Source organism: Aptenodytes forsteri, unplaced genomic scaffold, assembly GCF_000699145.1.
Source record: "Aptenodytes forsteri isolate BGI_AS27 unplaced genomic scaffold, ASM69914v1 Scaffold94, whole genome shotgun sequence".
Taxonomy (NCBI): Eukaryota; Metazoa; Chordata; class Aves; order Sphenisciformes; family Spheniscidae; genus Aptenodytes; species Aptenodytes forsteri.
The window spans coordinates 8,620,511-8,636,221 of record NW_008795017.1 but is presented as its reverse complement, the minus strand read 5'-3'; the positions used below and the strand labels follow the sequence as shown (position 1 = coordinate 8,636,221).

General features: G+C 38.6%; 1 protein-coding gene across 1 annotated transcript in view; it reads left to right on the top strand.

Annotated features, from left to right (window-relative positions):
- TPO (thyroid peroxidase) overlaps window positions 1-10,161 on the top strand; it is a 74,017-nt gene extending 63,856 nt beyond the window's left edge. The window contains exons 14-15 of the mRNA XM_009275629.1: window positions 1,501-1,632; window positions 10,067-10,161. Coding sequence (XP_009273904.1) covers window positions 1,501-1,632; window positions 10,067-10,161 — 227 coding nt within the window. The remainder of the gene's footprint in view (window positions 1-1,500; window positions 1,633-10,066) is intronic.
- Window positions 10,162-15,711: the final 5,550 nt, after the last annotated feature.

Genomic DNA, 15,711 nt, shown 5'->3' with positions numbered 1-15,711 from the left:
GGTAAGATCTGACATGCACAATTTAATGATGGAAAAAAGAATTAGCTAGTTAACAGCATGACTTATGGATGTACAAAAGCTGAAATAGCACATTTGAATTACAGTGCAGGCAAAGCCTGTGCAGGTTTTCCTTCCCAGACAATGATGAAGCCAGTGGGAGTTAACCCAAAATGTAGTCTTGAAGGGAGTAATACTTATTCAGGAATCTTCATCCTGAACAACAGATTATTTTCCTGCTTCAGAGAGGTGTTATAAGAGTTAGTGTTTCTTAAGGGTTCTGAAGTTTAAGACTATTCCTTGCATGATTAGTCTTTTGACTCAATTGATGGCTAGCTTTGGACACAGCTACTGCTTTTGTATTAAAATTTCAGAGAGGATCAGGCTTGATCCTATTTCCAATGACAGAATTCCCCAAGTGAACTGAGTGACAATGCTAAGCTAAGTCAGTAAATCATTCCTACAGGGTCAGTTTCTAATACTGATCAAAAAAAGCTACTTAGCCTGAAGTATCAGATCAAACATTATGGTCAGGAAGGAAAGGAAAGGAATATAACCAAAAGGAGAAGACACTGAAGCTAGTTGCCCACATATGGGCTTGCAGTGCTTCCTAGGACCATGGGTCAGAGACATTGAACAAGCTGGCAAATATTATACAGGACTAATGGGAAACTATCTAAAACAGTGCTGGACACCTATCTTTAGGCAACTGAGTCAAGTCCTGCAAGTAAATATTACACCGAAAGAAGAAAGATGCAGAAATATGGAAAAGACTCCATTCTTTCCCTCATTGGGTACCTTCTCTTCTGCATGCCACACTGACTCCCATTTCATCACATAATCAGAATGTGAGAGTGAAAGGTCTTGAATGGCCTCAGGAACAATGTTTATGTAAATTTTCCAATGGATAATTGTTCATCTGCTCATCATTCTGTCAGGACATTGTCATTTCACAGAATTTATATAGCATCTAGAAACAACAATCTTTGCAATAATATCACAGGTTACTGTTATAAATTTTGTATCCAAAACTAACCTGAATCCTTGGCTCCTCAAAATCATGTCTAGAAACGTATAGAACTGTGTCAGTGTTATTATTTTCACTATCTCTATAGAGCACATTATGGAAAAAGTTTATAGAGGAACTCAAAGTCTTAGGACATAAACACGTGCAAGAAGAGCTCTCAAGTTTACAGTCTGCATTTTTGAAAGTTCAGTCAATTGCCATTTGTAGCTTTTGGTGGATTACCAAAACAACATTTTCTTTTTTCATCATTTCCAGCTTAAAAACAAACAAAAAAACCCCAAAATCAAATCAAAACAAAACAAATGCAACTTTGTGCTTTAAACAGTAGCAACGAGGATCTTTGGCAGTATCTATGTGTCATTGAAAGTGTACAATACCTTTCATTTATGAATACTTGTAGAAGGTGTGTATGAGAAGGTAGTAACCCCTCTCTGTAATTTGTAATGATTATTGATCAGTGTCTATTCATTTTGCAGACATCAATGAATGTGAAAATGAAATTAATCCACCATGCTCTCCTTCTGCTAAATGCATTAACACTAAAGGCAGCTACAAATGTCTCTATACTGATCCTTACAAGCTGGCAGAAGATGGAAGAACATGCATTGGTAATGCTTGCGAACCTACTGTCCATTAAAATTTTCTCTGTTCTGTTTTACAATGCTGTAAAAATCATAAAATTGAGATTTATTGAAGACCTGTTAACTTACATAAAAAAACTCTACACAGTCATGGGCATAAAGATACAGTCAGATTCTGTAAAGTAAATGAAGGTATTGAATAAATAATACAGACACAGAAGTAAGCTGTTTTTTTCCATTCCTACTGTGTACAAACCACTAAGTATTTCCTGACAATGCATATGAAGGGGGGATCAAATCTGGCTCAGTTTCTCCTCGTTAGTATCTAAATTCAGCATCTGAATCTTAACTAAGTTCCACCTATTACATTCCAAAACTGTTAACCCTTTTAAGGCTAGCATAAATTATGCATTTTCCTGTTTTTCAGCTTTTCAGCATGCGCGGAAGCTGTATTGGGTCTTAAGGTTTAGGTGGGGAGTATGAATGTAGTTGCCCACTGATGCTGAGCAATACCTGTTCTGGGGAAAGAGTGCCTAGATCTGTCAAAAGCTCCATGAAAACCTGTAATCCAAACTCAAGTGGATGGATACCTACTTTACCAAAGTGCCCAAGGGAAGCACAGAAAGTTTAGAGTGCTCAAATCTTGCATATTCAGTGCTGTATGCCATGCAACCATAAGTAGACTGAATCTCACTGATGACAAATTTCTTGTTTCCTATTTCAGCAAATACCTTGCTTATGACATGTGGGATTACACTGTCCCGTATTATTAATTGTACAAAGAAAACACAGGATGATAATTCCCCAGCAAAATAATTACCTTCTTGCAAGCAAACAGTTATCTTGAATGATACGATGTACATCCAGTCAGTTTTCCAGATGTGGTTCAGGATCACATGAGCATATTCCTCAAGTGAGACCTCATCCCTCAAATGAAACCTTAAGTGAGGCCATGTGAGATCACCAAAGGCTCAGGAGTGAAGGACAGTGGGAGACTTCACTAATACAGCAGCACTTGGCATCCCTCTGAGCAGGCACACCAACAGAAGTACCTCCTCAACAGTGAATGTTGCCAGAAGGACCTACTTCTCTCTCACTCTAGCAAATGCAAATGCAAATCCTCAGGGTCAACTCTTTCTGAGATAAAACCAAAAAGGAACGGTGCTAGTCATTCAGAGTTTCATCTTTTGAAATACCAGAAAAATAGAAAAAAATACCTTATTTGTAGGTGTTTCTTATCTTTATTTACAGTTTATTCCTTTACCCATTCAACCATGGTCACATTTATTTACCACTCTAAATCCAGAGACAAAAACCTGCCTTCAGATTAGCTTAAAGAGATTAGTTCACCGGTGTTGAGCACAACAAAGATTACATGAGGACACTGCACTGGCATGAATGTAAGGCAGCTCCAAATACAAGGTAAATTTTATGTTTCAAGGGAGGAAACAGAAAGTGCTTACAGTCAGTGCTACTGTGCCAAGTGATCATTACCCCAGACCAAGTCAAATGTGCTTTTCAGAGCTTTATTGGCTTTCTGACAACTCAAGAAAACGGGTGCAGGTACAGCCACCCAGGCCACTGCTGAATGTCTAGTATATAAGGTTAGTGTCTTGCTTTAGACCTCAGTGGCTAGAGGAGTTTGTCATCTCCATGGACCCATCCTTGCATGTTATGTTAAGGTTTGGTTTGTTGGATCTCTGGAGTCAGTCATTAACAGTTTCTGCTATGTGACACACATTGCTGCTTCTTTCAGCTTAAAGCTATGGAAGAAAACATCCATTGACAAATGACTGGCAAAATTTGGCAAGTGAATACCTGGGTCTCCCTTGCATTCTCTTATAGAAATAATGAAACTTGCTTTAGAGTATCTCTGCCACAACTACATTTTAAACTGATTGGTCAATTTGAAATTGTGGCATTAATCAGCCAACAACTCTTTAAGCCACTGCAGAGTGTCAGTCGTTACATATTAGTTATAATTTATACTGACAAACTTTGAAAAGACATCATCCCTCTTCATAGATTCAAAGATGTAATTGCAGCTATTCTTTACCTCAGTATTGGTCCACTGGGAGCCCCTAAGCTAAGTACCATGGGCAAGGGGCAATGTTTGAAGATGAAACCTTCTAAAAATGTGCTGTCCGAGGCATACATACTGAAGAATTAAACTAAGCCCAAGTTTCAGTGTTATCATTATGTGAACTGTAACCCAGATATGTATTCCTGGGGAACAACCAGAAGGAATGAGAAGTCTGTGTGCGGTTACAAGGCTATGACCTCACTGGGATCACAAAAACATGGTGGGATAGCTCACATGGCTGGAGTGCTGTGATGGATGGATACAGGCTCTTTAGGAAGGACAGTCTGGGAAAGTGACAAGGAGGGCACGTCACACTTTTTGTGAGAGAGCAGCAGGAATGCATAGGGCTCTGCCCCGGGATGGGTCAGTAGTCAGTGGAGAATTTAGAGGTCAAGATTAATGGGCAGAGCAATATGGCTGCTGTTGTAGTGAGTATGTGTTATGGACTTCCTGATCAAGAAGAAGAAGTAGGTGAGGCCTTCTTCAAACAACTGGAAGAAGCCTCAAGTTCACAGGTCCTGGTCCTCATGGGGAACTTTAACCACACTTTAACTTGGAAGGACAACACAGCAGGGCACAAGCAGTCTAGATTTCTGGAGAGCATTGACAGCTTCCTGACACAGGTGATCAAGAAGACAAAAATGAAAGGTCCCCTGCAGGACCTGGTACTTACAAATGGAATCACAGAATGGTTGAGGTTGGAAGGGACCTTTGGAGGTCATCTTGCCCAATCCCTCTGTTCAGGCAGAGCCACCTAAAGCCAGTTGCCCAAGACCATGTCCAGATGGCTTTTGAATGTCTCCAAGGATGGAGACTCCACAACCTCTCTGAGCAAACTGTACCAGTGCTCAGTTACCCTCCCAGTAACAGTGTTTTCTGATTTTCAGGTGACACCTCCTCTGTATCAGTTTGTGCCCATTGCCTCTTGTCCTGTCACTGGGCACCACTGAAAAGTGCCTGGCTCCATCTTTTTTGCACTCTCTCTTCAGATATTTATATACATTGATAAGTTCCCCCCTGAACCTTCTCTTCTCAAGGCTAAACAGTACTAGCTCTCTCAGCCTTTCCTCATAGGAGACATGCTCTAGACTCTTATCATCTTTGTGGTCCTTCACTGGACTCTCTCCAGTATGTCCATGTCTCTCTTGCACTGAGGATCCCTGGACGCAGCATTCCAGATGATGGAAAGGACTTTTTGAGATCAACTAGTCAAACCTCCCTGTTTAAGCAGGATCAGCTACAGCAGGTTGCCCAGGACCGTATCCAGTCAGGTTTTTAATATCTCCAGGAATGGAGACTCCAAAACCTCTCTGGGAAAACTGTTCCAATGTTTGACCACCTTCACAGTAAAAAAGTATTTTTTGTGTTTCATGTTTTTTAGTTTGTGCCCATTGCCTCTTTTCCTGTCAGTGGGCACTACTGAGAAGAATCTGTCTCTCTCATCTTAATTCCAACTCAGCTTGATTGTCTACCTAGACTTTGGTAAAGCTTTTGACATTGTCTCCTATAAGTTCCTCATAGACAAGCTGTTGATGTATGGGTTGGATGAGCAGACAGTGAGGTGGATTGAAAACTGGCTGAATGGCTGGACCCAGAGGGTGGTGATCTGTGGAACAAAGTCTAGTTGGAGATCAGGAACTAGCCATGTACCACAGGGTCAATACTGGGTCCAGTCCTGTTTAACATCTAGTTAACAACCTGGATGATGGTGTAGAGTCCACCCTCAGAAAGTTTGCAGATGACACAAAACTGGGAGGAGTGGCTGATACACCAGAGGGTCGAGTTGCCATCCAGAGGGACCTAGACAGGATGGATAAATGGGCTGACAGGCACCTCATAAAGTTCAACAAGGACTAGTGCAAAGTCATGCACCTGGGGAAGAACAATCCAAGGCACTAGTATATGCTAGGGGATGACTAGTTGGAAAGCAGATTCGCAGAAAAGGACCTATGGGTCCCAGTGGACACCAAGTTGAACATGAGCCAGCAATGCACCCTTCCTGCAAAGAAGACTAAAGGTATCCGAGGCTGCATTAGACAGAGAGTATTGTCAGCAGGTCAAGGGAGGTGATCCTTCCCCTCTACTCAGCACTGGTGAAGCATCATCTGGAGTGCATTGTCCAGTTCTGGGTTCCTCAGTACAAGAAAGATATGGAATTACTAATTTGAGTCCAGTGAAGGGCAATGAAGACGATGAAAGGACTAGAGCTTCTTTCATACAAGGAGACCTTCAGAGAGCTGGAACTGTTCCGCCTGGAGAAGAGAAGGCTCAGGGGGGTCTTGTCAATGTGTATAAATACCTCCTGAATTGGAATTAAGATGAGAGAGACAGACTCTTCTCAGTAGTGCCCACTGACAGGAAAAGAGGCAATAGGCACAAACTAAAAAACATGAAACACAAAAAATACTTTTTTACTGTGAAGGTGGTCAAACATTGGAACAGTTTTCCCAGAGAGGTTTTGGAGTCTCCATTCCTGGAGATATTAAAAACCTGACTGGATACGGTCCTGGGCAACCTGCTGTAGCTGATCCTGCTTAAACAGGGAGGTTTGATTAGTTGATCTCAAAAGGTGCCTTCCAACCTCAAAGATTCTTTGATTCTGTGATTAGGTATGGAGAAAAGGAACAGGTTTCTAGCAATATTTTACATGGTTTCTCTGTAAACTGTGGTTCTTGACATGCTCGTGTGTGTTTCTCACTGTCATTTCTCATACTGTTTCCATTGAGAAATAAGTAGTTAGTTAGCTACTTGACAGTAGATTGCTCCCAAAAAAATTTGTATTAACAAGTGAAAGGAGAATGTTACCAAGTCAACTGTGTTCTAGTTTGTTTAATTTCCATATCAAAAAAAGTATGACAAATTTATATAAAACAACTTTTCTGTGTTTTTACTTCAGCTGATATAATATGTTTTTATCAAGGTTGTTGGGTGGCGTGGTTTGTTGGTCTGTTGTTTTTGCATTTTTAAGGACATCATTCATAAGGCCCAGCTAATTTCATGGTATATTTAGAATGAGGTTTTGAGCCTTGGTAAAAAAGGCAGTGCAACACTTTTCTAAACCAACATGTTGATCATAATGAATAAGCAGCCGAAATTTAGCAGTAATAAGAATTTGGGGATCTGCAGTATAGAGTGATTTAAAATTATGAGAGCACTTCACATTATTATGAGCATTTCAATCTTCAAAACTAAAGTACTCTTCAAATTTTGAAGAGCTCTAGTAATGCTAACTATTCAATACTGCAAATCTATATAACCTTCAATCCTGTTTTTATTGATGGAATTCATCTGTAGGCTCAAGTTTTTCTTTTCTAGGGTTGGATAATGTTTTTGACTCAGATGGAAACTTGTATAGGGTAACTTTATTCAGGAAGTGAATCCGTTGAGTTGCCTCAAATCAAAGTTGCTCAGCCCTTACCACTTTGGTCCATGGTTTGTGTAAGTGTTAGAAGTTTAAAAAAAAATTATGAACAGAAAAGTTCCAACTTTCCATGTGTGCGTACTCCAACCACGAGAAAAAGACTGTAATGTTGACATACAGTGAAGATATTTAAAATGTGTATATTTTGCTTCCTAATCATTTATGAAGGCTTAGCCAATGGGCAGAAACTTTTTAGATTGAAGTGTGTCATATGATTAAATAATTATGTGTTTCTACCCTCAGGACAATGGAAATAAGCTTACTTTTATAAGTCCTATTTTCTTTGATGTGATCTCAAATTAAAAAGGAATCTAGATGTATTTAGCCACAATTTTTTAAAAAAATACAAATATAAAATACATTAAAAACTTGAAAAAACTGTATTAAAAATGCTTTCAACCAGCAAACTAGCGTGTGTTTACATGATTGATGGATGAGGATTATCTAAAGTGCTCATGGGAAACTTCTGCCTAATTCAATGAGTAATACAGTTTGGACTTTACTTTATAAATTACATGATAAATCCATGAAAAACCTATCCAGTGTGTTAAATTTCTGAAATTTTAATGGGACCTTTGGGTGCCGCTACAATAAGAATACATTATGCATTAAAGGGATAAAAGCCTACTATGTGAGTGCTCTCAGTCTTCCTCCTGTCAATGTTGTGGTCAAAAATGAACAATATTGTGCTCTTACCTGGTAAATGGAGCTGAGATTTAATTCTGTCATTAAAGTTGTCACAATGTAGTCCAAAGGAATTAACATGAACACAAGTGAATAGGTTTAAAACTAAAGATCAGTATAAGTAAGTGTGAAGGAGTCTCATCTTCATTTCTGTAGTCTTGGTGAGCAGGTTAATTTTACCTCCAACACTGCATACTGCAGCAAATGTAACTTCAAACTGGGAAGAAACTAATTCATTTTACCATGTTGTTTCCCTCAGTGCTAACAATTACCTGTCTCTTTCAACATAAATATTCATAAATATTCAGTCCCTCTCTTAATTTTTAAGGATATGAAGTCCAACTCACTAGGAAGTGAAGTTATTTCACTTGTAAATTCTCCATTTTTTCTGAAGCCCAATTCCAAAATTCTGGAAACCTTGCTCTGGAAAAACTTGGGTTTCCTTCCACTCAGTTTAATTCAGCTGTTGCGAATAATTGGTCAACTGGTGATACTGCATTTACTGTTGTTACTTCAGTAGCTTTCCTCTTGTGCCTTCATGACAACTTTTAGCTTTGAGATTATATTGTATCTGTTTTTCTCTTCAGATGATGTTTAAATTTGATTGATGGCTTTTCAATATTACAACTTGAGAACTGACCATAAATCTTTTCCATAGCTAGTTTAACCAATTTGTATGGTATATATGAAAAAACCCAAACAATTTAGTTCTCATTGGCTTGATCAGAGGACAACTCCCACTAAAGAATTGTCCTTAACTGTTAATCCCAAAGACCAAATAACTTGAGAGAAGATGAGAGCCAGCAGTGACATTTCAGGTTTATCTGTAATACTCCAATAATAGGTCTCTGAAAGACCAAATAAACTGAAAATTAAGGGTAGTTCCCTCTCTACTACTGAAATAAGATCTAGCTGCCAAGAAATAAGGATGTCGTTTCACATAAAATATTTTCAGTGTAAATCTGAATGAAAATAAGACATTTTGATCCATTTAGTTAAAAAAAAAAGTGATGGTGAGACCCTGTAGCCTGTTGTTCTGGGTATGGGCTTTCTGGTTTCTTGTAAATATGTGTTGCAAATGCTCTGTTTTGGGAAAAGGTGCTCACAAATACTTTCAATCAACTGATGTTTATTTACCTAGTCTATTTGAAATCACTGATAAAATTGTCAACAAAAGTGGCAGTATGTTGGTGTGCATGCTCTCACCTTTCATTTCTCTCACTCTAAATATATATCTTAGAAAAATAGTATATAAGAAACCCAGCTATCAAATAGCTTTAAAATTGCATTTCATTACTATATAGCCTCATTGTAAGGAATGAAGTCCTGAAATCATAAGAAGTTTGCTTTCTACACTGAATAAAACCTGAATAAAGACTTAAGTATTTGAGACACCTCTCCCCCTTCCTTGCCATAGTAGTAGTCCAGGCTCCCAGACACAGTGGAAGGTTCCTCCTAAGCTGACAGGCTACAGTTGCACTGTAACCCACCTGAAGTTACGCTCCCAAAGCCTGCTACTAGGAATGTGTGCTTTTATGTCTACCTATTCCATGCAAAGATGAGTTCAGGCTTCCTATAAACTTTAACCACCTTGCTGTAAGCTTTGCCTTAAATCTGGAATGTCTCTTTTCCTTCCTTGTTGTTTGATGTTACCACAAACATGGATGAAATGGGGAAAGGCAGCAGAGACCTGTCCACACCTCATGATCTCTCAGCGAGAATGCTCTCTAACATGGGGCACGCAAGCCCAATAGCTGCTCTTGCCCAAAAGTAATCTAGAGAGGCAGCAAATTTTGTTACTAGCCCAATGTGAGGGTACTACTGAGCATCAGTGTCTATTTGGGCTTTGAGTTTTTTCTCGTTCTTCTACCTGGGTACCTGTGTGAGTCCAAGGCAGAACCTGTTATCTCAATTGTTATAAAAATATGATTCATTCAGAGGAGATAATTTCTGTATCTAATACTGATTTGCAAAGGGATAGTGACAAGAGGCCCCTGTCCAGTTAGAGCAGGATCGGCACCAGTTCCTCATTTGATTAATTCTTTACAGACCTTACAATTTAGACAGAAGATAAAAGATGTGGATATAACAAATACGATGGGAAAACTTACAAAATAGTGGTGAGGCAATTGTGATCTACTTCTGTAGTACTCAGGCTCTTTGATCTTTCTAAGGAAACACAATGCACCTTTATTTTCAATTTTGAAATTATTGTATAGGCAGTATAGTTGCTGTGTGTTGCCATATATATAGCATACTTTTTGTTGTTGCAGATGCTGGAACAATTCCTAAAGTTTCCATCATTTTAGGGGTCATCATGATCATTTTTTTTACAATATGGTGTTGGAAAGTACTACGCCAGTCATAAGTTTAACCAACTTTTTATCTTATTTATCTAAATATGCAAACATTTGTTTTCTTCTGTGTAGAATTTCTGCCCTTCATTTTTTTTCTCTGCATAGTCAACTAGTAGCAGACATAAAGTTCCCAACACCTGACCTTTGGAGGTATTTCTTCTTTTCAGAGTATGATGATTAGACTTTGTAAAGCTTTACGTTTGCTTATTGTAGAATGTAACAGAGAACATTCAACACATTTTCAATTATTGTTGAACGTACTGAATTAAACTGAAATGGCATTGAAAACATGCAGTGAAGTTTTTGAGTTCAAGGAAGGGAAACAGTTTATTTTTATATGTATTTTAAAATTAGATTCTGTCTACTTGTTGCTGTTTTTACACTTCTACCTGAGTAATGCTGACAGAATATAAATTTGGGATTTAATGGATTAGACCTCTCAGACCATGCTTTCCCAGTTACTTTCTGACTCATTTCAATCTTAAAGAATGAAGTTATTGAAGTTGTAGATAAGATCATGTCACTTGACACTATGGGGACACACAGATTCTTTTGGGGGTCCTCAGCAGAATGATGACAGCACTAAGTTGTAGTTACAATGAAAGCTTTATTTTTTTTAACAGAATGTTATGATTAGCATAGCATAGAATTTTATAATCAGGGTAGCACAGGATTTTTATAAGCAGAATCAGTGTAGCACGATTTTACAAGTAGTGTAGCACAAAATTTTATAGCACAGCTTACTTTATGGTTCCTAATCACCTGGACCTTCTGCAGACCGGGTCAAATCTTAATACTTGGCTTGCCATATCAAAATAACAATCATAATCTAGACTTGAAAACAGATAGAAGAATACGAGTCACTCAGTCCTTGGAGGAAACAGATGATGGTGGAGGCATCCCTGACCACCAGGGGATCACAGGTTTTGCTGTCCAGCAGCAGTTCCAGCCCAAGTCCTACTTAGGAGTTGTAACTGCTAAATTTTATAGACAGTGCTCTGTGTGCTGTTACGCTTCCCTGTTCTGTGCCAGGGTCATCACAACCTGGTTGGCCAGGTGCCTGGGACCTTCAAGGCTGGTAAGGAGGGAAGAAGTCAGCCTGACACCCAGGAACCTTGAGGTCGATAGGGAGGAGGAGAAGAAATCTGCCTGGTGCACAGGACCTTCCGGGCCTAATAAGGAGGGGAAAGGGGACTGACATGTGACCAGATCAGTCACAGAGAATGGCCGTTTGCCTTATAAAATGGCGTTACTTATGCTAATCGTATTACCAGGGGTCGGGAGCAGGGGGTATGAGTCACATATCAGGAGGAATACCCATGGCAATAACATTTGTGACACTGAATCATCTCTCATGAAGTAGCAGTTACCTGTACAACTCTGGACAACACTATCTAACTACTCTTTCTAAGATCTTTTGAATTTTTGTGCATTTTCCTGATGGGAACTTGGAAACTGTGAGCTCTGATTTTTAAAGCCAATCTCCATAGTTAGGAAAAATAAAAGCATGCGAGAATTTAATTTTGGTGAAAATGTTAGTATTCAATACAGTTCAACTGAGTATACAGCTTAGCCTACATGAATTCCTTTTTTTCAGTATGTAGTTCTCTTTAAAAATTATTAGAAAGTCCTATCTTTTAAAGTGCATTTTACCCCAGCACAAAAGAATTTAGTGTCAGGATTCCTCACAGTCATTCAACCCAAAACATTGTCATTGGCCTCCTAATTTTAATTGGCTTTAATTTTTGTTCTGAATTTTATGACAATGACAGATTGCAACCTTTGGATAAATGTTCTTACCTTTTTGCATGCTTTTAGTGCTATGTCAAAGGAACGTAAATCCTGAAAATAATACTTCTTTAAACTTTGCTGGAATTATAATATTGGACAAACTTTCTTCGCTGTGCTGCAAAATGCAGAATGCTGTAATAGTGACTCACCACAGCAGGTGCTTTAGTCTGCAAAGTCACTCAGTACTCTCAGCACCGCACCCTGCAGGGGTGAGAAAACCAGCTGGTTTGAGGTGAGAAAAAACATGACTTTTGACACTTTTGTCAAAACTCTAAGAAAAATGCTGCCTTTATCTGAGAAAATTTTGCTACAGGAGCCCTAGATTCTGTGCTATTCAGGTATTTAAAAAATAATCATTTGACATTCTGAATTTTTTATTTTCCTGTGGATGGATTCACGTCCTTGTAAATATTTAACTGAGAGACTAAGATAAATACTGAGCTGTATTCAGGGGAAGGTAAAGAGAGTAGACTGAAGCAAAAGAGTGCAGCACTTCAAATTAACTGTGTACTAAACTCAAACCACAATTTTATTCCACTAATGACTGAGATGTGTAAAAGCAAAATGAAGTGCTTGAATTAAAGCAGAATAGGAGATAGTTTTTACAATGTTTAGCAGCTATTATATTCTTTTCTGACATGTCCCCTTCTATTAGATTGTTTCAATGAAAAAAATAAAACAGTATTATGATTTCTATGAGTACTCATGGCAATTGCTTTTAGCATTTCAGCATACATAAGAAAAGTTTTGTGCATTTATAGTAAGTTAAGAGCATTGACAGTGACAAAGCTAAGTTACCAGTATCATCAATTTTTTAAATCTTCTGTAGGGTTTTCGGTGGAAAGCTAATGAGGAATTAATATTATTACTATTATTCTTCCCATCCTGGCTCACAAGCCGCAAATGAACTTGGTATACCTCTCTTCAGAAATCTGTCAGTCACATGATTACACCCTTTGAATACTGAAATTCAAGATGAACTGACAATCATACTTCCCAGGTTGGAAGGATACCTTTCTTTTACATGGTATGCTACATGGCACTGGAAGCATACACATCTGCCAAGCTGATGGATGTCTGCCCACTCCCAAGGTAGCAAACCAATTTTGCTAGAATACAGATGGCAGATGAAGATGCATTGCATACCCATCACTGCAGGGGCACCTCCAGGAAAGCTTTGTTGCTTTATCACCACGTGCCTGTTTGTACTTGATCATACTTCTGTTTGCGTCAGAAAGACAACACGGTAAAGTGAAAAAGGCAAAAGATACTCTGGCACTTGACACAGCAAAAGAAATTTGTTGTGATGGGCTTCTGGAATACCTGTCAGCCCACGTGCTGGAGCCTATGTAAATGTGAATCCCAAGTCTCTGCATACAGCATAGACAGCCAACCTCCAAGCAGACCTTGTTAACCCAGGGTCAACTCAGAGGCAAGCACTTCAAGGGAAACAAGTCCAAACCACAGGGCTGAACTCGTGCTGAAATGCCAATGAAAAGCCAAAGGTGTGTGTACTAACCATTCATTCCCCCAGGGTGATGTTTACACTCTATTACATGGTGCAGAGTAAGAGCTATGATTTTAGACACCACGTCTTTGCCAAGCGATGTTGTCAAGCTGCCTGTGCAGTGCTTGAAAAGGAGTAGGCAGCCAGTGCTCTGTCAGGATTATCATGCTCTTCCCGTTCTCCTTTTGGGTGTTTCATTCACCTGCTTTCTTATCGTATACATGGCCTGCATGCTCTTTCTCTACATTTTTATCATAAAACTGTAGAGTGCTTTATCCTTTATTTCCACTCATGGTTTCCTGGGGTTACTCTATTAACTGTAATTAATTATCACTTTGCTGCTTTGATTGCTGAATGAGATTCGGCCACAAGGGAAAAGATGAACATTATCTTTTGAAGAACAGAAGAAAAGTTAATATTGGATCAGTCCCATGAAGGTGGCAAGAGAGACTTCAGACAATGCTCAAAATGAACTGCAATTTTCCCAGTTATTTCTTCCCAATATTTATGTGTCATTCAGCTTGGTTGAGCACTATACATTACAAGTGCTGGGTTTCGCATCTTCAATAATTGTTGACGTGACTGAAATGTCTTGTATTTCCTTTCCTTTTTGAGCTCCTAAAATGGAGAATAATGGTCCCTACCGCTCTCTGTATAGCCAAATAACAGTAAAGGTAAACAAGCACGGGCTGAGGTTAGTGCCCCACTAGGTGAGCTATAAATCAAAGGTACTGACCCATTTGGGTCATTAAAATCCTATGATCCTTTGTGTGAATGGACAGATTTAGAGCTATGGTTCAAAGTTTATGTATTCCACAATGCTTCAGGGAATTTCTGACATTTTTCACTAAGATGACAAGTAACCAAGATGTCAGCTGGAAAGTATTTAAAGAACACTAACTTCTTTGACAAAAACAAAATATCAACATTCGTAACTTTTTTTTCTTTTACCATTTTCCATTCTGTGAGCAAATTTGCAGGATTTTTCTGCCTTCCATTATTAATTTTAGGAAAAAGACAAAGCTCTCAGCTGCTTTAGGTAATTTTCCAGCTTGAATAGGTCTAGTGATATCCTTAGTTTTTTGACTCTGTCACATCAAAACTTACATCGGGGATTCTGATCTGCCATAAATGGTCTCTGAATACCAAGTGGGTAGGCTGTTGACTACCCCAAAAATTTGTGAGCTTTGGAGGCAGAGTTGATGGTAAGATAGCCAAGCTGTTGCTGGCTACAAAGAGCCTGTTGACTATATCTCTGAATAATTGCTGATGCTTACTTCTGTCTTATAAATTTAAATGTGAATCTTCATTTCAACTAAAATAGAAGAAATATAACAAAGTGACAATGACAGTTACATAAGATTTTACCAGAAGAAATTTAAATAATTGTTATGTTTTAGAATGATGCTATTCATAATCAGCTCTGACCTATTTTTGACTGTTTCTGAATTAATTTTCCCATTATATCCCTCTGACATATTATTCAAACAAACTCATTAAATGAAGCTATTTCTCATGGAATGAGAACAAGTTCTCATACTGTAAAGTTCTGCCATTTTCTTCCATGGGACAGAAATTCTGCCTTTGGACTCTTACCATGTAAAGCAGTGCTGTTCTCTTTGACCTGTTTCTGAGCTTGTGATATCTGGCTTCTATCTGGTATGTATTACACTTTTAAAATAAAGGGAACCTGTCTGTTTAGTTCAGGTAAGTACCATGGGAGTATTCAAGTAAGCACATTATACAGAGTGATCTTGTGTTTTTCTCTTGTGGTATTTTTACACTTGTTCTTGGATTATTGCAAACTCTGGTGTCAATTCTCTTTATGTTAAACATAAACCCAAATTATTATATATACCTTCAGTGAAAGAAGCCTGGCAACAATAGGAAGAACAAATTTAAGCAACTCATATAAGGTATGTTCCTCGCTCCACAGAAACTTTAGAAACCTTTCTGCAGCAGACATGGCCCTTGGTTTCTTGCAGTTGAAGACACACTGCATAAAACTGTCGTGGATGGAGTGAGACTGCACTTCACTCGTAAGAGAGAAGCAACAATACTTTATTGATAGAAAACAGTGAGTTAAAGTGTGAATTAACAAAGCTCAGTGGTAAATCATAGAATCATAGAATCATTAAGGTTGGAAAAGACCCCTAAGATCATTGAGTCCAACCGTCAACCCAACACCACCATGCCCACTAAACCATGTCCCTAAGTGCCTCATCTACTTGTCTTTTAAATACCTCCAGGGATGGTGACTCAA